The sequence below is a fragment of the Cervus elaphus genome, chromosome 15, assembly GCF_910594005.1.
Source record: "Cervus elaphus chromosome 15, mCerEla1.1, whole genome shotgun sequence".
NCBI lineage: Eukaryota > Metazoa > Chordata > Mammalia > Artiodactyla > Cervidae > Cervus > Cervus elaphus.
The window spans coordinates 60936767-60960180 of record NC_057829.1 but is presented as its reverse complement, the minus strand read 5'-3'; the positions used below and the strand labels follow the sequence as shown (position 1 = coordinate 60960180).

The 23414-nt window shown below is 43.2% G+C and overlaps 1 protein-coding gene across 4 annotated transcripts in view; it reads left to right on the top strand.

The window, feature by feature from the left end:
- The first annotated feature begins 8096 nt into the window (after positions 1-8096).
- The window catches only part of BLNK (B cell linker), a 78671-nt gene continuing 63353 nt past the window's right edge, over positions 8097-23414 (top strand). For 2 of the 4 annotated variants that reach the window (XM_043926654.1, XM_043926653.1), the window contains exon 1: positions 8129-8351. In XM_043926654.1, the coding sequence (XP_043782589.1) occupies positions 8305-8351 (47 nt within the window). In that variant the 5' untranslated portion in view covers positions 8129-8304. Of the gene's footprint in view, positions 8352-23414 lie in introns of all 4 variants that reach the window. The other 2 variants (XM_043926655.1, XM_043926652.1) reach the window with 2 other exon arrangements.

Genomic DNA, 23414 nt, shown 5'->3' with positions numbered 1-23414 from the left:
AAATAAATAATTCTCTGTAGATGTTGCACACATGTGTATGTGAAAGTGTATCTTCAGGAGAGGGTCTTCAAATTGAGATTGCTGGGTTACAAGGTCAATGCATCTATTCTAAAGTTAGATATCCCCAATTCCCCTCCATGAGGATTGTAACATGTTATTAGCAAAGAGTGCCTGTTTCCTAAGAAGCTCCTGTCATCAGACTTTCAGACTCTTAAAATCTGATACGTAAACGTCTATATGTTCTGGTTATAAACTTTCTCTTAATAGGAGATGGATTAAGCATCTTTTCATCCATCTAAAGGCTTTTCAAAGTCTTGGGTTTTGCCCACTTTTTTCCATCTCACTTTTTTAGTAAGTCTTTATCTACTAGCGAGATTAACCTTTTATCTGTGACCCATGAGGCAATTCTTTACTCCCAATTTGTCCTTTGTCTTTTGATATTGTTGATAATACTTTCTTCCCCCATGAAAAAGTTCTTTATGCTTTTCTAGTTAAATTTATTAATGCTTCTCTGATTGCTTCTGGATTTTAAGTCATAGATATGGTTACAAAAAATCTAACAGTGTCTTCTTTTGGTACAGGTATGGTTTTATTTTTATAGTTAGATTTCTGATCCACTGGGAGTTTGTCAAATGGTTTGAGGTATAAATGTAAGTTTTATCTTTTTTCTAAGTGGCTTTGCAATTGCCCTGCTTATTAAAAAGTCCAGCTTTCTCCTATTAGGTATGCCACATTCATAAAAATTAATCTCCTTACATTTTTCTGATTTGTGTCTACACTTTCTCTTTAGTTCCAGTGGTCATGCAGAAATACCATGCCATTTTTATTAAAGAGGCTTCATAGCATACCTTGGGCTTCCCAGGTAGCTCTAGTGGTAAAGAACCTGCCTGCTAACGCAGGAAATGCAAGAGATGCGGGTTTGATCCCTAAGTAGGGAAGATCCCCTGGTGGAGGGCATGGCAACCCACTCCAGTATTCTTGCCTGGAGAATCCCATGGACAGAGGAGCCTGGTGGGCTACATTCCATGGGGTCACAAAAGAGTTGGACATGACTGAAAATACCCTGATGCTGGGAAAAATTGAAGGCAGGAGGAGAAGGGGACGACAGAGGATGAGATGGTTGGAGGGCATCACCGACTCGATGGACGTGAGTTTGAGTAAGCTTCAGGAGTTGGTGATGGATAGGGAAGCCTGGTGTGCTGCAGTCCATGGGGTCGCAAAGAGTCAGACATGACTGAGCGATTGAACTGACTGACTGACTGAAGCAACTTATCATACATGCATGCACACATAGCGTGCTTTAAATATGAAAGGTCTGTCTCCTTCCACTCCCTTGATCTTCTTTGTCAGAGATGTCTTGGCAATTTTTGCTTGTTTTTATAAACAGAGGAAGTGTAGTGTCCACTTGTCTCTGGCATGGTCGGAGAAGAGGATCTTGCTACTTTTCTCAGCATCACATTAAACTTATACATTAAATTGGAGGTAATGCCATTCATGATGTCGAGTCATTCTATGCAAGAACATGAACTGTCTCCCCATTTGCTCAAGCCTGCTTTTATTGGGTGCCCTCTGAATCTAGATGGACTGTTTGCGTAAGAAGATTAGGAGACTAGTCAAGCTTCAGATAAAAGGTAATAGAAAATTCTAATCAACAGTCACCACATCTGTTACCAAGGACTTCTGGCATCCAGGACCTCAACCCCTGCAGGCTCTGAGCCTTATCTTGGCTTTCTACTTCTCTGATGTACCCATTCCCTGGACAAAGCCTCTCCACCCTTGCCTGCTCTCTGGCTTCTTCGTGGCCCTGACTAACAGGGAAGACCTGACCTCTTGACTGTCTAGGACCCCACATATCTGCCTCCCACCTTGCCTTTGGATGGCAGTTTCTGGCTGGTGGCTGGTCCATGTGACTGATGAGAGTGGATGTTTGAGAACCAGTCTGCCCAAAAGGATGGTCATGTGCAGGAAATTAGTCAGGAATAAAATGGATCCCCAAGGTGAGACTCAGTGGCAGGGCATGAGTGACATTCATACTTGGTTCTAAAAGAAAGAAAAACTCTCTGAAATCCTTCTTAAGAGTCATTTGTTGGAAACATAGCCTGGAATGAGAATGGGTGTGCATCTCACCACAGAGAAGAAGCAGGAGGCTGAGCAGTGATCAGGTGAGGATGTAGGCTGGAGTGAGAGCAGGGCGAAGGCGGAAAGATTACAAAGGAAAGTCTTGTTGGCAGACTGGCTCTGTGGGCTGAAGGCAAGGGAGAAGGTGAAGGTGAGACATGGGCAAGGAGTTGTCTGTCCTAAAAACAGGCTATTGTAATGCTCTTACTGACCGAGGACTAGGACTGACTATTGGACTGTTTTCTTCTAAGTTGTTCCCCTCGTAAAACAGACACTGCACTCCAGGCAATTTGATATACAGAATATTGAGTTTAGGACGTCCCTGGTGGTCCAGTGGTAAAGAATCTGCCTGCCAATGCAGGGGACATGGGTTCTATCCCTGGTCTGGGAGGATTCCACACGCCGGGAGGCAACTAAGCCTGTGTGCCACAACTACTGAAGCCTGAGCTCTAGAGCCCGTGCTCTGCTATAAGAGAAGCCACCGCAATGAGAAGCCCATGCATGAAACTAGAGTCTAGCCACAACTAGAGAAAGCCTACACAGCAACAAAGACCCAGCACAGGCAAAAATAAAATAAATAATAAATTTTTGAAAAGAATATTTAGTTTATTGGACAGATAAAATAGGGAACTGATTTGTCTCACAAAAGTGAAGCCTCGAGCTTCAAAGAGCCTTTGCCCATTTGTTCAAGTCACAGATGTGCTGTTTCCTTCCCTCTTCCTCCCTTCCTGCCCCTTCCCCACAAAGGAGAGCAGATAGACCATGAGCAGCATCTGCCTCACTTCCTGTTTTCTCTTGGCCTTTCCTTGGCCTCTTCTGTTATTTTTCGCCGGTGGTTTACCCAAGCTCCCTAACTTCCTCCCAGATCTTCCTCCATCTGGGCCCTTAACTGGCACTGGCCAACTAATGAGGCATGGGCCTGACCAACGGCAAGCTCCTGCCACTTGAGCCTGCAGGTGTCAGAAAGCCACCAGGGCCACTGTTCCTATATGACAGCTTCCCCAACCCCAGCCCAAGAAAGGGGGCCAGTACAGAGGAAAGAAAGTGAATGGTTTGGGGGTTAAAGGGCCCTGGCTCATGGATCATGAAGACTGAGTGGCCTTAGGTAAGTGCTGTCACCTATCTGAGGCTCAGACTTCACATCGTGAATCACAATAGTACCCCCTTCATAGAGTTGTTGTGGGGCTAATCTTCATGGGGATAGGTTATGATTAGAACCAAAGAGCCACACTGCATAGTCTCATTGCCACACCTTGCCTACTTCCTTTGGCAATTTGCCTAAACCAGCCCTGGCAGGGGAAAAGCCATCAGCAGGTGGGTGGCAGACCAGAGGGAGTGAACCGTGGCTGACCTTCCAGTTTCAGTGAGGACTTGGACTACTTCCAAGGCTCTGTCAACTGCCACAACCAACTGGCCTCACTTTGGGAAGCAACCTAGCATAGTCCATCAAAGGCATCTCTTCTGGAAGCTATGAAAGTGTTTCCACTGATGGAAACCAATTTCTGTACACATGGGCCCATGTTCAAATGCCAAGTCAGAAGGAGTCTGAACTCTCCTTGAATACCCTTTCTCATCCACTAAAGATGGAAATTGAAGTTGAGGAGATTAAGTGATTTCCCCGGAGGTCATGGTTAAGGTGATACCTCGATGTCAGGGCAGGGCCTTCTGCCGAATCACAGATCTCTCTTGTGATGGCAAAACTCTGCGATTGTCAGCTTAGACTATGGAAACAAGCTCAGGTTTGAATCCCAACACTGAAGAGTGGTGGAACTTTCGGCCAGTTACTTAACCTCTCTATGAATCAATTTCTTCACATGTAAAATGATTGGTATCATAGTACAGGGACATAAAAACATTCGAGAAGCATGCTGTTAGTTGTCATTAATGGATACATGGAAAATTTGTTGTTCAGTCTCTCTGTTGTGTCCTACTCTTTGTGACCCCATGGATTGCAGCACGCCAGGCTTTCTTGTCCTTCACCATCTCCTGGAGCTTGCTCAAACTCATGTCCATTGAGTCAATGATGCCACCCAACCATCTTATCCTCTATCATCCCCTTCTCCTCCTTCCTTCAATCTTTCTCAGCATCAGGGTCTTTTCCAATGAGTTGGCTCTTCTCATCAGGTGGCCAAAGTATTGGAGCTTCAGCTTCAGCATCAGTCCTTTCAATGAATATTCAGGGTTATTTCTTTTAGGATTGACTGATTTGATCTCCATGCCATCCAAGGGACTCTCAAGAGACTTCTCCAGCACAATTTGAAGGCATTGATTCTTCGATGCTCAGCCTTTTTTATTGCCCAGCTCTCATATCCATATACAACTACTGGAAAAACCATAACTTTGAATACATGGACCTTTGTAGGCATGGAAAAGAGCCCAAGAGAAACCAGTGCTGGTTGGTCTCATCCCCAGACTCCAGTATTATGTCTTCTTGTTCTCAAACCTCATCATTTCACGGGACTAACTGAGACTTGTGGGGTGGGGCAGCGGCGGTTGTCCTGGCTTTGCCCCATAGCTCCAGAGCAGATGTTATTTTACATATTTTAGCTAAATATTTAATACCTGCAACAAGTACCTATAGACCCACCACACAACTTAAGAAATAGAACACTACCATTGCCTTTGAAGTCCTGTGTATACCTTCCCTCCAATTCTACTCCCTGGTAACCATTCACCTGAATTTTGCATTTATCATTCCCTCCCTTGGTTTGACCATATATCCTAAGTAATAAATTAGTTTTATATATCTTTAAACTTGATCCTTGGAAGAAAAGCTATGAGCAACCCAGACAGCATATTAAAAAGCGAGACATTACTCTGCCAACAAAGGTCCATCTAGTCAAAGTTATGGTTTTCCAGTAGTCATGTATGGATGTGAGAGTTGGACTATAAAGAAAGCTAAGTGTTGAAGAATGCTTGCTTTTGAACTGTAGTGTGATGGCATCTCTGACTCAATGGACATGAGTTTGAGCAAGCTTTGGGAGTTGGTGATGGACAGAGAAGCCTGGTGTGCTGCAGTCCAAGGAGTTGCAAAGAGTTGGACACAACTGAGTGACTGAACTGAACTGAATTGAACCTTAATGTACTCAGTGGGTAAAGAACCGCCTGCAATGCAGAAGACATAGGGGATGTGCGTTCAATCTCTGGGTTGGGAAGAACCCCTGGAGTAGGAAATGACAACTCACTCAAGAATTCTTGCCTGGAAAATTCCATGTTTGGAGGAGCCTGGTGGGCTACAGCCCATGGAGTTGCAAAGAGTCAGACATGACCAAGCTCGAACACGAACAGACCTTAACATAACTGGAATCATGCTGTATGATCTTCTTTAACTTGCCTTTATTGCTCAGATTATTTTTGTTATTTATCCGTGCTGATCAATTGTAGTTCACTCATTTTCACCATTGAATTACATGAATATGCCACAGTTAATCTATTCATTTTCTCATTGATGGGCAATTGAGTTGTTCCCACTGTTGCTTCATTTTCCATTAGAAAGGGTGTTTCAGTGACAATTCTTGCATATGACCTTGGCATACATGGTATACTTTGAGTGTTCTGACACAGTGATATGTCATGAACTCATGCTGGTCATTGGTATGTATCCCATCAAATGTTTTAGCTAATACTAAGCTTTTTCCAAAGTGATTGTACCTGGTTACATTTATATCGGCCATGTATAGGAGCTCCAAATTTTCTTTAAGGTTGGTACTATCCATTTTCATCTATTAATAGTAATTAATTAGTTTTCATGTTCACTGTGCTGTGTAGACCGAGACTGAGTGTTTATCATGCTTTGTCGATCTCCACGTGCTATGGAAAGAAACCACGTTGTGTGGTCTCATTCCGTTCACAAGTTATCAGCTTAGACTTGGTGTCTTCCATTTCCATGCTTGCATGGACCTTCATGGGAAGCTGATTAGAGCTGCACAGCAGTCCTGCCAGTTTGGAACATCATGGTTATCATGCTACATACCACATGGGATAAAATGTCCAGTCTGGAAAAGCAGACTCTCATTTTTATCATGTCAGACTAGATACAGTAAAAAGAAGAAAGACAAGTGGCTGTAAAAAGAAAAAGCAGAAGTGTAACTCTTGCTCTTGGTCTTCTTCTCTGGGGAAATAAGTTGCCAGCCCAGGTGCTGAATAGAGTTGTTGGTTGAGAGCAAAGCAGCCAATGGGGTGCACTTTACAGTAATTTAGAAGGAACAAGATGATTACCATCCCATTCAGTGGAGCTCATTTTCCCTGATCCTGATGACATTCTACGTGCCTTCACCCTCCTGGTCCACTAGTTCCTTCCAGTTAAGAACTGTGAGGAGAGGAGGGATGAAGATCTAGAACTCCTTTGAGATACATTGCAAGAAAACTGAGCTGCATTTTGGGGGAAATAAACAATCAGATGAGTCAAGCATTTATACATTTCTCATGAAAGATGATCTGCTCTCTTACTAGCCTGGCGAATTCCGTATAGTTTGGCTGAGCAGAAGGGCCCCACCCTTCAATAGCCCTGAGGACTCTGCTCCTGACCATCAGGTTGAGCTAGAAATCCATAGGCAGTACATGAATGTGAATAATCAAGATTTACCTGGAGAAATACAGAACCTCTGTGTGGACAAAGAAGCACAGGAGGAAAGGGATCCATCTACCACATCCATTTCCCATCGCCACTGCTGCCTTACCGTCCTCCTTCTCTTTTTCCCCTCTTCCGCCTCTTCCTCCCCGCCCCCAGCCCCCCACACCCCTCCCCTCCCCCCTGCCTTTTCCTCCAGCTCTCTCGTTTTTTGCCTCTTCCTCCCTTCTCTCCATTCAGCCAGACCTTGGGTCTGTAACAGGAGCGGTAACAGGGATCGCTCTGCTCGGCCCTTTCTGTGTGTTTTTCAGGCCCAGGAGAGGACTGGTCACCTGGATACATGTGGGAAACATATGCCAACTTCATAAAGATGAGCAGAGCATTCCTGCTGGAGACAAGGAAGAGTGTCCAGGTACAAAGGGAACGGTCTTTCTCATTTTCTTCCTCCCTGACCCTAAACTGCCTCCTGCTCTCTAAACGACAGACAAGATTGAAGGTTTCAGAAGAGGTAAAAAAAGAACTGTCAAGTCTTCCAGGAGGGAAGTGGCCCCCTTGGGATGGGTTCAGCCCATGCAGGTGTGTTTCCCCACACTGTTCCGGGATACCCCTTACTGCTCCCATGTCTGGTCGTCACTGGGTCTGGTAAGGGGCTAAAAGTGAGCAGGCGGTGAGGGCAGGAGGGGACAAAGGCAGTGAGGAGAGTGGCACCTGCCTTTCAGGGGACTTCCGAAAGGCCTGATGTCAGAACAGCCTTGTTGGAAAGTTGTCAGATTTGTTCTCAGCTGACTTTGGGGTACATCTTGATTTTGTTTGATAGCATCTGGATATCAGCACACCTCCTGACACCATCAACCTGATAAGGTACCCACACTGTACAGTGGACCACCTCTCCCCTTTCCCAGATCTCCTGTCTTTATCCCTAACGACTGTACCTAGACAATTGTCTTCCCATTTGACATAGATCTTCAGGATAACTAAATTCTAACTCTTGAAGTAAACTGTTACCACTTGATATTTATTTTAAAATATGTGGGGGAGCAGAGTGAAGAGAAACTGCACAAAAATGCCATTTTCATAGAATGATCCTTTAAGTGGAAAAGCTTATCCACGACTTTAGGCAAATGAGCAGGAAGTCCCAAAGAGACTTTCAGATGGAAATGATTATTCTGCTTTTCCTTGAGCCCTGGAAGGGGACAGCATGACACCTGCTGAAAACAAGGGCTATATGTGTTCAGGACAACAGGAAGTAGTGACCAGTCAGAAGCTTGTCCTGACCTGGTTACAAATCTGGTTATAAAAGAAAGCAGCTCAAAGGAAATTTGCATGTCCAATAGGTTTCACTATTAAAGTTTACACAATGTAGAGTAATCAGCCAAGCTGGCTGGCTACCCAGATCACATGATTATGTAGAAACATGAAACTTGACTATGTGCTCGAGCAAGTTTTACTTCTCCCTAGTACAGAGGTGTTTGCCAGCAGGCTGCACTCTCAGAAATCAGACTCAAGTGACTGGGACCCTTGAGATCACAGGCTTACCATGCTACTCCCGAGGACGGCCAGGGACTGCTGACGTGACCACTGGACAGTGATTTGTGACTCGTATAGTTACAAAAAGAATGGATAAGCTTAATAAAATAACTGTCCCCGCCAGTCAGAAGTTGAGGTAAGATTTTTGCCATCCAATACTTTTCCTTCTTCTTCTCCTTTTTTTTTTTTTCAATGATTTTACAGCATATCAGAAATACTGAAATGCTGGGATTCTTTGCTTGTTCTAAGAAAGCCGAGTGCCAGTAGCTATAGGGAAGTAGACTGTGTTTTTAAAGAAATGTGTAGGAACAAGTGGGCTTATTTTAGCTGACTTTGCCAGCGGTGGATTAAAATGTAAAGCTTTGAAGAGACAATAAAAAAAGAAAAGCCAAGGGCTTAGATTCTACCAGTGGTCAGCTTGGAGACTTTAAGCACAAGCTTTTCTAAAAAAAAGTTTGATTTAATCTGAATACTGAAAGTTTTCATTGTGGATTTTTATTTAATGCTAAGGATTGTTGTAATAATTTGTATTAATTATAGTTTTACTATCTCATTTATTTTGTGGCTATATATCACAACTGTTTTGGGGGAGATTAGATCTATTTTTCCAGTGTCTTCATGTCAGTGCAACAATTATCTATAAAAAGATTAAATAAACCACTTAGGAAGAATAAATAAACCAGAAGTGACCCAAGGGGCAAGAACCAAGAAACTCCTCTGAGCTATGGAAAAAAAAAAAAAAAAAAAGACTTTCCAAATTTTTATTTTGAAGATTTTCTTTTTGTCTCACTGTAACAATATCAAGACTTTTGGACATGGGAACTTTGAGGTGTTCGATGAGTGTTTTATATTTCAGCTACCATTTGAACTTTATTTTTTCATGGGTTGATGTGACACGTGTAGTGAGGAAGTTACCATAAATGATAAGGAGCTACAGAATTAGGGTTGTTGAGACAGAATTTAAGGGCAATTAGCCTGGGAATGGCCAAGGGACAGTCCTTGACAGTTATAATATGGGTTATATACCAGGTAGGCCCTTGGTAAATGATAGTTTGAAACGAACTGCTGGTCTAGAATCAAGAGGCAGCATGGCTGCAGTCAGTCCCTTTGAGGGCATGTTGGTAAGTGCTGCTGTTTGACCGGCCCTAATGGGAGACAAGAAGGTCTTGCCCTTGGTCTCACATTGCTACACCATCGTGGGAGGGGGCAGATAAAATAGTAAGTAGTAATGTGCAAGTAGTAAGTGACCCAATGAGTGTAAGAAATGAATCGGAGTAGCCGGAGAAGTTTTAACAGAGAGGATGCATCAAGCACTAGGCTTTGTCAAAGTAAATGAACAAACCAAACCAAATAAAAATGAACATATAAATATGGAGAGCCAAGTAGTGGTGACCAGAAGGGAAGGAGCAGGGGACAGGGTGGGGGGCTGAAATGGGTAAAAGAAATCAAGTGTATGGTGATGGATGGAAACTAAATTTTTGGTGGTGAGCATGCTATGATGTATATAGAAGTAGGAAATATAAGGTTGTAAATGTGAAACTGACATAATATTATAAACCAATGTTACCTCAATAAAACAAAATAAATAAAGAGCTAGTCTTTGAGAGGCATGTAAGATAAAAAGAAGTTGGGGAACTGGACGCTTGGAGCTGGACTTGAGTATGTCCATTTGTAGGATGATGAGAACTTCCTTCCCAACAGAGGCTGTAGAGTAGGCATGTGGGACCAGAAGCTCCTGATGAGGTTAGACACATAGGATGCAGCCATATCACAAAGGATTGTGAGGGCTCTGGCCACAAAGAGCTGGAAAACAGTTTACACTGTTACAGGTGTCATGCCAACAGGCTTAAGGGAGGTTGTCAAGGATGCTCGGTGAGAGGGGGTCAGCTAAAGTAACCCAAGCCTCTAATGCTGCAGGCCTGGACTTGGGGCAGAGCAGTGAGAAGGGAGACGGAAGGAAGAATCATGACCGAGAAACTTTGAGGGTTTCTCTCAAATGAACAAGAAGGTTTAGAAGGTCCTTTTCAGGGATATTCCATAACCTAGGGCTGTACTAAGTTTTAGAACTTCTTCCAGGAAATCCAGATGAGATTTTAAATAGAGGAGGGCAATAGAACCTAAATTACTTTACAATTGTGCCCTCAGGGACAAAGTCCAGCTTTGCCACAGAGCCATCAACAGACAACATACAACCATAGATTAGAGGGTGGAAAACTGAAACTGTATTGTGGATAATCATATACTACATTCATCTGCTCAGGCAGAAGTAACTTTTCTTCCCCTACTTGGTGACTAAGTTGTTTTTACAGAATTGACCTGTTTTGACAAAATGTGCACTGTTGATGTAGAACTTTTCGAAGAAATTCAATTGTAAACACAATGAACCTGAAGCACCATTTAAAATCTTTTCTGTAATTAGATGGGATGGCAGGGCATAAGTAACTTTTTTTCCCCACTAGGTGACTGAGTTATTTTTACAGAATTGACGTTCTGATAAAATGTGCCCTGTTGATGTGGAACTTTTCAAAGAAATGAAATTGTAAATACAATGAACCTGAAGCACCATTTAAAATCTTTGCTGTAACTAGATGGGATGGCCGGGCATAGGTAAATGAATTCTTGATCCTTTTGGTTTGCATCCTCTGTCTTGACTGATTAGCATCACTTCAGAAGATTGACAACTGTGCAATTATTTGGCATTGAATGACAGTATAAGTGAAGAGCTGAGTTCATACTCTTAGGTTTATCAACACTTAAACATACTTTGCTTAAATTATTAGCCAGAAAAAAATAGAGAGGTAGTGAGTGTCCTTCTTGGGGGGAGGGAGTGTAAAAGGGATGACCTTGATCTAGGGCTGAAAAGAAATTAGAGGCAGGAGTGACAAGGAGGAAGAAAAAGCAAAATCAACCAGGAAAGGAAGGCAGGAAAGATTGGAAGGAAAGCGGAGAGTCTCAAAATGAAGGAGAAACAGAAGGTTCCAGATGGGCCTTCTGAGATGGACAGCTGGGGATGAATAGTCAAGTCTGAGTTCCTACTACTGAAGAGTTGAAAAAAGCGAAGTGGCTCCATTGTACGTGACCACAGAAATGTGTGAGCACAGATTCTTGATTTTTTTCTCCCCTTGAGGCACTATATGAAGTTGGTTTCTCTGTTCTTGGGAGTCCAAAAATGTACAGAATCTTTTAGTTGATTCTCAGCCATGATTTTCCCTGGATTTTATAAGTTAACAATACCACCAGAAAAGCACCTCAGACCTGAGGTCTCAATCCTTCCACAGTAAATATTCCTGTTCACAAAAATATTACTGTTCTGGGTAAACGTTTCAACATTTACAATCCTGAATGACACTGACTGTATTTCTTTCAAGTTAGTGAAACTAGTTTGTGAAGGAATTTTTATGTTTTACATATACTTTTTTAAACTTTTTATTTTATATTGGAGTATAACCAATTAAGAATGTTGTGATAGTTTCAGGTAGACAGCAAAGGGACTCAGTCATACATATACATGTATCCACTCTCCCCCAAACTCCCCTCCCATCCAGGCTGCCACAAAACATTGAGTTTGACTCATCACCTGTGCTTGTGTATTTTTCTTTCTAGCCCCCACAAATATATATTCACTTATTTTTACAAATGTGAAAAGTCTTTGACACAGGCATGGATAAGCCAAGTCTCCCTAATCCTTATCTTACTGGTGTAAGAATATGGTATTTTTCAGTCAAATTAACATATGTGTGACATTAGGAAACTATTTAAACTTCCTGGTCCCAGCTTCTTCAGCTAAAAAGATAGAGATAGTAATAGCACCAATCTCAAAGGGCTGCTGCAAGGATTAGAGTGATCCTGGCACACAATAATTATTGAATTGAAAAATGGTGGTTATTTAGTACCTTTATTGTTATTCTTATTAATTCTATAGGTGTGCAGTTGACTTTCTGAACAGAAAAAAAGCACTTTACATGGATCCTTGATAAATTTCATGTCAGTTTCAGTTCTTCTTTTTAGCTATTTTGGCTATTTTACCTGTTGATTCTGACATCTGTGGCATTTAGCTTTGCATGGACTGTAGACGTGACAAACACCCTTTCTCTGCCTTCATCTAAGCGGCTAATAAACTGTCAAGCATGACAGAGCCCTGTCATGGGTGTCTGGGTCTCACAACGAGGGCTTTCACTTAGAGATCCTATTTGACAGACCCTGGGACATGACTTTTCTTCTCAGGTCTTGGAATCCTCAACTGGAGTTTCCAGTAACTTGACTTTTCCTGTTCACTTCTTCAGAAACAAATTTATCTTCTTTTCACCTTTCTGTCACTAGCTTCCTCTGTGGCCCTCTCTGTTTCTGTCAATGGTGTCACCATTAACCCTAAGTCTGATTCATCCTGCCTTCTGTACTTCCACTCATCTACCACACCCTCTAGTCTTTACTTCACGATACTTCCATATATGCACTTTTCTTTCTTTTTCTACCACCCCTTCCTGGATAGCTCCTCATCACCCCTGTGTCCCCTAGCTACAACATGAGAAGTTTGGATCTGATTATTCTCAAAGTCCCTCTCAGCTCTGATGCTGTGTGGTCCTTAAAGCATGAAAACCATACTTGAAATGTTACATCTTCTGAGGCTACCATTTCATCCCGTGACCTTCAGGAAATATGTCCTAATGGAATGATCAACTTATTTGAGATAGTTTTCAAAATGCTTTCAAACACTTTTCTTACAAACTTTTTGAAAACTGTCCAACTCTGAACACTAGGGTCAGAGGATTCAACTAGACAGCATCCAGATACATCATCCAGAAGATAGCTATGATGTATTTTAGAAGGACAAAGCAACCGGTGCCCAAAAGGGAAGGGTTCCAATTGCCAGCTACTAGCTGTGGGTCCTGATGATGTCACTCAACTTCTCTAAGCCTCAGTTTCCTCAACTGTCAAATAAAGCTAGAGATACCTTCCTCACAGGTGTGTTCTGAAGACATGGGCTAAAGTACCCAGAATATTTGTCATATGGTCAGTATAATGAGTAAATAAAAAGTAAACACAACAATCGGTACTTCAACCCACCCTTCACGAGTGACTGTTTGTTACGTCTCTTCCTACTCATGGTAGTAGATCCAACCCCCTTTAAACTGGAGTGGCAAGCAGAGCAGAAAGATGCCCAGGGGCTCATCATGGTGGACAGAGCTCAGCCTGAATACAAGTGTGTCTGGACATCGCTCTTATCATTTTTTATAAGTTTTAGGTCAGAGGCCAGTGCTGATATGAGAGGGTGCAGAGGAAGCACAGCATCTAATGTCAGAGATAAGATAGAGTTCCCAGGAAGTATGATTCCCTATTCTCTTCCCACGGCTCACCTGCACTATGTCAGCTGAGAACCTGCTCAACTGGGCTAACTTGTGTCCTACCAATGGGTGGAATTCTCAGACAGGTCTCTTTCTTCTCATGAGCAAGCTATATGGGAGCCACATTAGAAATTTGCTTAGTGTTTGTGGATTTCAGGACCATCAGCTAGGAAACCTCAAGGCGCTCTTTCTCATCCACTCTCATCTAGGCACAGCTCTGCCAGGAAAACCCTAAACCAGACTCTACATATTCAAGGCGCCCTCTCTCCTGGATCCAATGATCATCTGAGCAAGGTGTGCCATGACTGAACAGTTCCTTCCTCTTCATGAATATGTTCCCAAATGGGCTATGATACAATTAATTAGGTTTCTGAGAACTGAGCTACAATTACATCCCAGCCCTGCCTCTTACATCACTGGATGGGAAGAGATTGGGCTGGCACCCAAGTGTTTTAGGCACACATTTACAATCTCTTGGTTTTTCCCCACAGATAATTAAGCTCATCTGTTCTGTGAAGAATTTGCTTGTTTGGTGCATTTTCAAAGATCTTACTATCACCCTCCTGTGATGACATCAAGGCATCTGGGCATGTTAAAGAACATGAATAAGAAAAAAAAGAAATTAAGTAATAGCTTATTATAGAAAAATTGAAACACTGGATGGCTTTTCTTTGGCTTTTTAATTAACCCCATAGAAGCTGTCTTACCCTGCTCTTCCCCCAGACATAGCTGCGTCATTTAGATCAGTGGTTCTCCACCAGGGACAATTTTGCCCTCCAGGGACATCTGACAATCACACGTGGGGTGGGGTTGCTGCTCACATGTAGTTGGCAGATGCCAGGGACACTGTTGAACATCCTGAACTGTGCAGAGCGATCCTCACAGCAAAGTATTAATCTGGCACAAAAATGTCAACAGTGCTATAGTTGGAAAACTCTAATTCAAATCAAGTGGAATGAATTTTATGTAGAATGAGAAGCACAGATTCACTTGTATGTACTTAGAGTGCAGTATGTATTAAAGTTTAGAGTATATAATACATATCTTTGTCATTGATGTGGCCTCTGCTTGCTAGACTGATTTTCCTCTGATCTCGGTCAGGGGTTGCCAAGCAGAAAGTCCAGAAGTTCTTGAGTCTGTATGTCAATGAGTTGTTTTTGAAAGAATTTTTAGTGTCAAACAAAGCTAGATGCCAGGAACGACATGAATCACTGAAACATATGTTCTTCTCTCCTAAGTAGAGAAATGAAAGCAGGAAAAGATTTCCAGACATCAGGTCAACCTTGGAGTACTCTGTTTCTACCTCTTTAAGTAGACTGGGCAACTTGAGTAGAAACCACGAGCGTTAGGATAAATATCAGGTAGACTCTGATTTTGTAGGCTAGTGGTCATTGGGGCTACCATTGCCTCCCCATCGGACACATTGCATGTCTTGCCTTGTGATTTGGATTTGCCAGGTCCTTTAAATCTCAACTGACCTGGAACCATTCTGCTTCTTTAAGATGACCCTGCATCTCTCTATTTGCTCTGTTAGGTGTTGATATCTAAGCTCTCTGTAACAGCTTCAGTTTTCTCATTCCATGTACTTGCTGGGCTTCCTTAGCCTCCAGGAGCCAAGCACACAATTAGAGGTTAAGAGGATGGCACACTCATTGTTCCAGAAATGGGTCCCCGCTGCAGATTGGTGGAATTCCAGCCCCCATCCAGGTCCTGCCTCAAGATCAAAGGAGCTGTGAATCCTGAAGTGTGACCCTGGCTTGCTGTCTACCAGGTCCCACTGACCTTAAGGGTCCCTAGCACATTGCAAGGAAGCAAATGACATTGGTACATGGGTCACCTGGCCTGCGATGGATACCCTCTCTCAGGGAGACACCCCTCCTGCTATGGGCTGAGCCTCTTTCTGGGTCATGCGCTCCCATCCCCAGTTCTACACTCCTCAGCCGGCAGGCTTATGTCTTCCTTCCCACACGTGAACTTAGTGCTACAGTTGGGGACTGCCTGCTCCCCATAGCTCCTCCCTTGCCGCTGCTCCTCCAGGTCTAATCTGCCTGCTCCTACCTGTCCTGCCTCATCTCCCTCTGAAAGGTCATCCATCAGCAGCTATATCTATAGACTGATTTTCCACTTAGGTGTATTCACAACCCTTTTACAGCATCATGGCCTACGTCCCCAAACTGGAAGTAGTCCAGCATGGCTGTTCCAATGCTCATTTCCACAGCAAAGCATGGAAGCCAGCTTAGGGACATGTTGCATGTCCTAGATGAAAAGTGCTTCCCTGTCTGTCACTTTGCTGAGAAAGAAGCTCGTTACTCCCAGGGCATCCCTGCCTCCCAGCAGGCTAGCTGGGCGTCCTAGATTGCCACCAGATTTCAACCCTCCTCGAAGTGTAGGGAACCTGCAACAGAGGTCACTGAGTTTTCAAGGCATGGGCCATGCAATCTCACAGACCCCCAGGCTTGGCTTAGTGCTCTGCGGTTGTCATCTTGGATTCTCAATAATTCTGAACTAGGAGCCCTGCATTTTCATTTTACACCAGGCCCCGGAAATTATGTAGATGGTCACAAGTTCCATGAGCAGCCTTGGCTGAACCTGCTCCCCCTGCAATGTGTCAGGACACAAACATCAGTGAAGAAGCCTCCTGCTCTCCTCTCCCCAGCCTCCAAATCAGAAAGGTTTACTTAGCAGGTAAAACAGAGAAACCATCTCTCTACTCCCTCAGGGAAGATGCCCAGAGATGTGATGTTACCTATATATGCTCACACTAACAAAGCTCAGTCTAGAACTATGCCTCCATGCTTGCCTGTGAGTAAGGAGGAGGAGCAGACCATGTCTACCTCTTTTTTTTTTCTGTGTTATTTACTGGCTAATAAAACATTCTAGTTTAATCTGGGTTCTATGTTTCTCCGAGACTCTTTTTAAATTAAAAAGCAGATAGTTTACTAGTCAGAAATCCCAGTGAGGCCCTACAGAAAATTGCTCAGTATTTCATGCTATTACATGCTTCCAAGTCCAAACTTGAATTTCACACTGACGCAGGCATGTTTGGTACCCTATGATACTATATATTTTTCAAAGAATGTTCTCACAGTAGTTCATGTAATCTGAGAGTGAGTCATAATTAAAAAGAGCAGAGTCAGTCTTATGCATAGACTAAGTATAAAGGACCATGTGGTATAATTTAAGAAGTGCTCCAGAAAGGTGTTTTTTTGTTTGTATTTTTTTTGCTGAATTTTGGAATCAGGCAGACCTAGGTTTGACTACTTGCTCTGTGCTCCATAGGTCTTGGTCTTTGAGAAGATTACTTAATCCTTTTTAGCCTCAGCTTTTCAGGAAAATGAGAATAATAATAAATAACATAATGCATGTTCAGTTGTGCAGTCATGTCTGACTCTTTTCGAACCCATGGACTGCAGCCTGCCAGGCTCCTCTGTCCATGGGATTTCCCAGGCAAGAATACTGGAGTGGGTTGCTCTTTTCTCTTCCAGGGGATCTTCCCAACCCAGGGATCCAACCCATGTCTACTACGTCTCTAGCATTGGCACATGGATTCTTTACCACTGAGTCACCTGGGAAGCCCATATAACATAATAGGGGTGTTGTAACCATAAATGTATTAAATAGAGAGTAAGTGTTCAGAGAATGTCCCACAAATCCCTCCTGGCCTGGGCTCTGCTGTCGCCCCAAATTGTGTCCTTAGAGAGACATCCTTCTGTGATAAAGCAGTGTCTTAGAGTCCTGGCTGAAGATTAAATATCGCTGTAGTAGGTTCAGGCATTAAGCTCTTTGCCATCACTAACACCCAGGCCGGAATCTAACAGCTCATCGTGGGGGCAGCGAGCTGTGCTCTTCTGTTTCCCACACAGATGTGGCTCAGTCTTTGGTTGTTAGTTGAAAGAAGGGAACATTGTTCAGGAAAGTGGTGAAAAGAAGGTGAGAAAGGTCAGAGGAGGGAGACAACACCTAAATCAAGGGAGGCTCTAAACTAAGGTGCTTGGATAACAGGGTTAGGGGGCTGAGCTCAAAGGTAGAAAGAAATGTTCTCCCTCATTGACTACGCTGTTGTTTACAACTTTACTTTGTTCAAAATTAAAAAGCTGCAGGGTGAAGAATAACCTTTTAAACATGTTTGGCATATTAATGACCATACCCAATCCTAGGTGGGAAGGAAACTCATTTTTTTAGCACAAACAACTACAGTAGAATCAAATACAAACATGAAAAACATACTTTCAAAAAGGAAAATGGCAAATGTAATACCAAATTGAAAACACGCTGGTGGCTCAGATGGTAAAGTATCTGCCTGCAATATAGGGTTTGATCTCTGGGTCAAGAAGATCCCTAAAGAGCTTCTTGATGAGGATAAAAGAGCTGAGTGGAAAAGCTGACTTAAAACTCAACACTCAAAAAACTAAGATCATGGCATCCAATCACATCACTTAACAGCAAACAGATAGGGAAAAAGTGGAAACAGTGGCAGATTTTATTTTCTTGGGCTCCAAAATCACTGCAAATGTTGACCACAACCACAAAATTAAAAGACACTTGCTCCTTGGGAGAAAAGCTATGACAAACCTAGACAGTGTATTAAAAAGCAGAGACATCACTTTGCCAACAAAGGTCCATATAGTCAAAGTTATGGTTTTCCACTAGTTAAGTACAGGTGTTAGAGTTGGACCATAAAATAGGCTGAGTGCTGAAGAGCTTTTTAATTTAATTTAAGATGCTTTTTAATTGTGCTGGAGAAGACTCTTGAGAGTCCCTTTGACTGCAAGGAGATCAAACCAATCAATCCTAAAGGAACTCAGTCTTGAATATTCATTGGAAGGACTGATGTTGAAGCTAAAGCTCCAATACTTTGGCCACCTGATGCAAAGAGCAGACTCACTGGAAAAGACCCAGATGCTGGGAAAGATTGAGGGCAGGAGAAGGGGATGACAGAGGGCGAGATGGTTGGACAGCATCAGTGACTCAACAGACATGAGTCTGCACAAACTCCAGAAGACAGTGAAGGACAGTGAAGCTGGTCGGGCTGCAATCCATGGGGTTGCAAAGAGTAGGACACGACTGAGCGAATGAACAACACCACCACCAGCAAATCACTGGAAAACTGAGCCCTCTACATGTATGCGACTATTTTGCTTCTTAAACTGTCTTTACACCCTCTTCAAGGTCAAAGTCCTCTTTTTATAGCACATAACTTTTTTATTTCCTATCATCATCCTATCCACAGATTATCACAGTTGCCCAAACAATCCCAGATGACTGAATTGAATTCATTTGATGAATGATGAAAACAATTCTTAACATGATTAAAATAAAAGCTATCCGTGTGCCTCGAAAGTAAAGTAAGGGAAAAACATCTGCTTTAAAATTGCTAGTAACTACTTAGTGGGTCTGAGGCTTCCTTTCGGGGTGATGAACTGTTCTGCAACGAGATAGTGGTGGTAATTGCACAGCACTGTGAATTTACTAAATGTCACTAAGTTGAATATTGAAATAGTTGAATGAGGAATTTTTGGTAATAAAATTATTTTGCATATTTACTGTAAAATATTATATTATGGGGATCCATGATCGTTTTGTTTGACCAATTAGATACTGTGTCAAAGCATTTTTTAAAAATGCATTATTGGGGAATTCCCTGATGGTCTGGAGGTGAGACTCAGCACTCTCACTGCGGAGGGCCTAGGTTAGCTCCCCGGTCAGGGAATGAAGATCCCACAAGCCAAGAAGTGTGGCCCCCCACCACAAAAAATGTATTATTAATAAATGTTCCTGTATGGTAAACATTTAAGAATGACAATGCTTCCTTCCACTTCAATCTCTGCATATGATATTTTCCAATAATTTTTTCACTCAGATCCCAAAGAAATGAGCTTGAGGCAAATTTTTTTTAATGTATCAGAAATACCATTCTTGCAAATCCTCTCCTTGAAAATTTGCTCCCTGAAAATATCTTTGTTTTTAGTTACAGAAATGATTGTTCAGACAAGTGGGGTGTAACATGTAGACACAGCCAAGGGTCATTCCCCCCACCCCCAAAAACTAAGATTAATTTTTTCTTTTAAACACACCCCTTTTCCAAAATTACATTTTCAGAATTTTCTGAAAATGATTAGAATTACTTGTCATGCAGTCTTACAAATTTGAAAATCATCTGCTTTACACAATAATTTTCATGCTGTTACAGGAAAGACTGTAAACATCACAAAATTCCAGCTGTCAGCACCTGGCTAGAACAAGAAACAAATCAGAGCCCGGCACAGTGACAGGGTTAGATAACATGACCTCCAGGGGCTCTTCCAAACCCAAGAGCCTCCTTGAATTTTTTTGCTTTCCATAACATGCTTCCACATATTCTAGGAAGAAGTTTCCCTTTACCCCAGGTCCTCCATGCTATGTGGGTGAGTGAGAGCCCGCAACAGAGAGATGAAGGAAAGTGCTACATCCCTACAGACCGTTAAAATCAGGGTGCTGAGAGCCTGACACTTCTGCTGTCACATCAAGGGACAAATCTCCTAGGACCTCAGTACAGCTAATGTAACCTACTTTCCCGTCATCTCATCCGTGTCAGGGCAGCGTGTCTCATGCCTAGCTGCCTCAGATAGGGTAAAGTGCACCAGGATTTTTTTTTTTTTTTTGGAAAGGATTCAGGGTATTAGGATCCTCTTTATTCCTGGTTGTGCCACGTCAGCCCAATTTCTGTCTGCTTATAACTAAGATCTGCCGTCTAGACACGTCAAAGACAACCACAAAGTATTTGCAGATCTCAGTGGGAAAAAAGAAATGGTACAGTGTCTGGAGAAACTTGCAAATTACTTTCTCTGGTTCCTAGGTGGTTAGTAAGACAACCCAGGCTGTGAGGTGCTCACATGGAAGGTGCACAGATGCCCCCACTCCAGGACTCTTAGGTGGCCTTTCGGACTAGGGTGATGAGAGGGGCGCATGGGGATAGGTACCCAGGTCTCCTTGCAGCTGAGCCCAGGCACTCTACTTCCGAGCACTTTCTGCACCCGAGAGCCCTCGCCATATTCCTTCCTGCCACCTGCATGTACTGCCCTCTCTCTTTCTCCTTCCCCCTGCCTTCTGCCCCTTCCTCTTTCTTCTCTGCCCCTCCCTAAAGACTGAAACAGGCCCTGCAGAGCCCACGCAGCTTTCCAGCAACAAGTTGAGCAGGGCAGACTTGTAGCAGGGCAGCAGTGGGGGCAAGTGTAAACACCCCTTGGCTGGGGGAGGAACTGGATGCCTTCTCCAGGGACAGAGAGGAAGATGCCCAAAGGGGCACATGCTAAAGCTGGCCATCCACCCTGGTGAGGGGCCAAGCTGAGACAAGGCAGCACACGTCATGCAGGGCTGGTTGAGAGCATGGGTTCTGGAGTCGGACGGCCCGATTTCGAATCCCAGCTCTGTTGTTTACTAGATGTAGGATCTGGGGCAAATTGCTTCTCTGAGCAAGTATTTCCTTACTATAAAAGTTGTGATAATTACAACAATGTGAATATACAATGTGTATGTGAATACACTACTGACTGTACACTCACTTAACACTAGTTATCATAAATTTAATGTTGTGTGGTTATTTTTAAAACGGGATAACAATAGGACCTATATCATCAGGCTGTGAGGGCTAGATGAGATAATACACGCAAAGTACCTGGCACATAATACATGCTCAGTGAGTGCAGGCATTCACTGCGGTGCCATTGATTATCCATTTGACCACTGGCCTGGCTCTCTGGGCCTGGACTTGTAAGCATGGCTCTGGGCTGCAGTATAAACTGGGGGGCACATCCCTGCTGTGGAAAGGCTGGTTCTTGAACAGGAAACTTGGACCACATGCGGAAAGGATGGAGCAACATGTAAGGGAAAGAGCTGGGGGAATCCTCAAAATTAATCTGGGGACAATGGCAGAATTTCTTTGGAAGTTAATGTCCTCCCTTCCAAGAGGAGGTTGACCCAGGATATTCCTAAGTCTCTCTCACCATCAGACTTCTGTGACGACCTTGATGACAGGCAAAACTAGGAGTTTCAGAGCTGTGTGGTCTGAGCCCAGCACTGGGGTCTCCTGGGCCTTATATCTGCATCTGCGAATGGGGCTGGGGGAGACCTTACTCTCGGGAGCATCTTGAGGTATCCCACGGTGGAAAGGACTTGCCAAAACTTCTGTGCCAGCTTCACCGTGGACACACTCTACAGAAGGAAGGGACTTCAGTTGCTGAATTCACAAATCTAAATATAACACCAACAATGCCACAGGAAGGCTGGCCTGGAGGAAGCTGGGCCAGGCTGTGGAAAGGAGGAGGGAAGCTAGTGAGAGGACAAGGGCTGCGGCGTGCAAAAAACAGAACAGTCACTCAAAAGTGGCATTCAGTTTCAAAATGACAGTCAGTAGCCAGAGACTTCAGTTCTGAGACAGAAATTATCCAAAGGGAAATTATTTTGTGTGAATCAGAGATGCTCCCCACCCCGCCCCGCCCCCACCCCGCCGCCCCATCTGTTTCTCTCTGCGCTTCGGTCTGACACAGGTCAGATGTTTCCGTCATGTGACATGGTGGCAGAAGGGACCTTCCTCCTACATCACCAGAGACAGGGCTTGTGTCATAGCAGCTCTGAATCCACACGTGCCCTGCTTGGTCTGCTCACTGGACACTGGAATAACTAAAACAAATACATGTCTTGCATAAAACAAATGATAATATTAAATTTTAAGGGGAAGACCCCGCCCTCAAGTCAGTTGTTGTTGTTTAGTCACTAAATCATGCCCGACTCTTTTGTGACACCATGGACTATAGCCCACCAGGCTCCTCTGTCCATGGGATTCTCCAGGCAAAAATACTGGAGTGGGTTGCCATTCCTTTGTCCAGGGAATCTTCCCAACTCACGGATCGAACCTGAGTCTCCTGCACTGTAGGCAGATTTTTTACCGTCTGAGCCATCAGGGAAGCCCCTAAAATGTTTAGTTGTATCCAAATTTTGAAGACCTTTGATTGCCAAGATAATGAGTGTGTACCTTATCCTGTAAGAAACAGGGAGACATCAATGACTATCCATGAGTGGAGCAACATGATAAAAGGAGCACTTTAGGAAAATGAACCCAGAGAAGTGGAGAGGCTTAAGGGAAGGAGACAAGATGGGGGAACACGGAGGAATGGATGGAAAAGATGGGGCACATATATACAGTGGACTGTCACTCAGCCATAAAAAGAATGAAATAATGCAATTTGCGGCAACATGGATGGACCTAGAGATTGTCATACTGAGTGAAGTCAAACACAGAGAGAAACATATCATATGATATTGCTTATATGAGGACTCTAAGAAAAAATGATGCAAATGAGCTTATTTACAAAACAGAAATGGACTTATAAACTTGGAGAGTGAACTTGTGATGGCAGGGGAGATGGGGGGGTACAATTAGGGGGTTCGGGATTGACATATACAGTCTGCTGTATTTAAAGTGGATGACTGGCAAGGACCTACTGTGTAGCACAGGGAACTCTGCTCAATATTATGTGGCAACCTGAATGGGAGGAGAATGTGAAAGGCAGCAGATACATGTGTACGTATAACTGAGTTGCTTTGCGGTACACTTGAACCTTTAGTTCAGGTATAGTTGATCAACTGTACTTTAATATAAAATTAAAAGTTGTTTTTTTTTTAAGAAAAGATGGGGGCGGAGCACTGGCAGAGTCTATCATCCATGAGATCACAATGGCTGTAGCTGCAGGAGTGAACAAGAGGGTATAGAGAAGGGTAAAATTTGTCTAAATATGAATTGATGTAACTGGTAATAGGAGATGAATAGTCAGAGAAAAAGTTTTAAAAAAAAGTTGGAAATTTCAAGCCTGAACACCCAA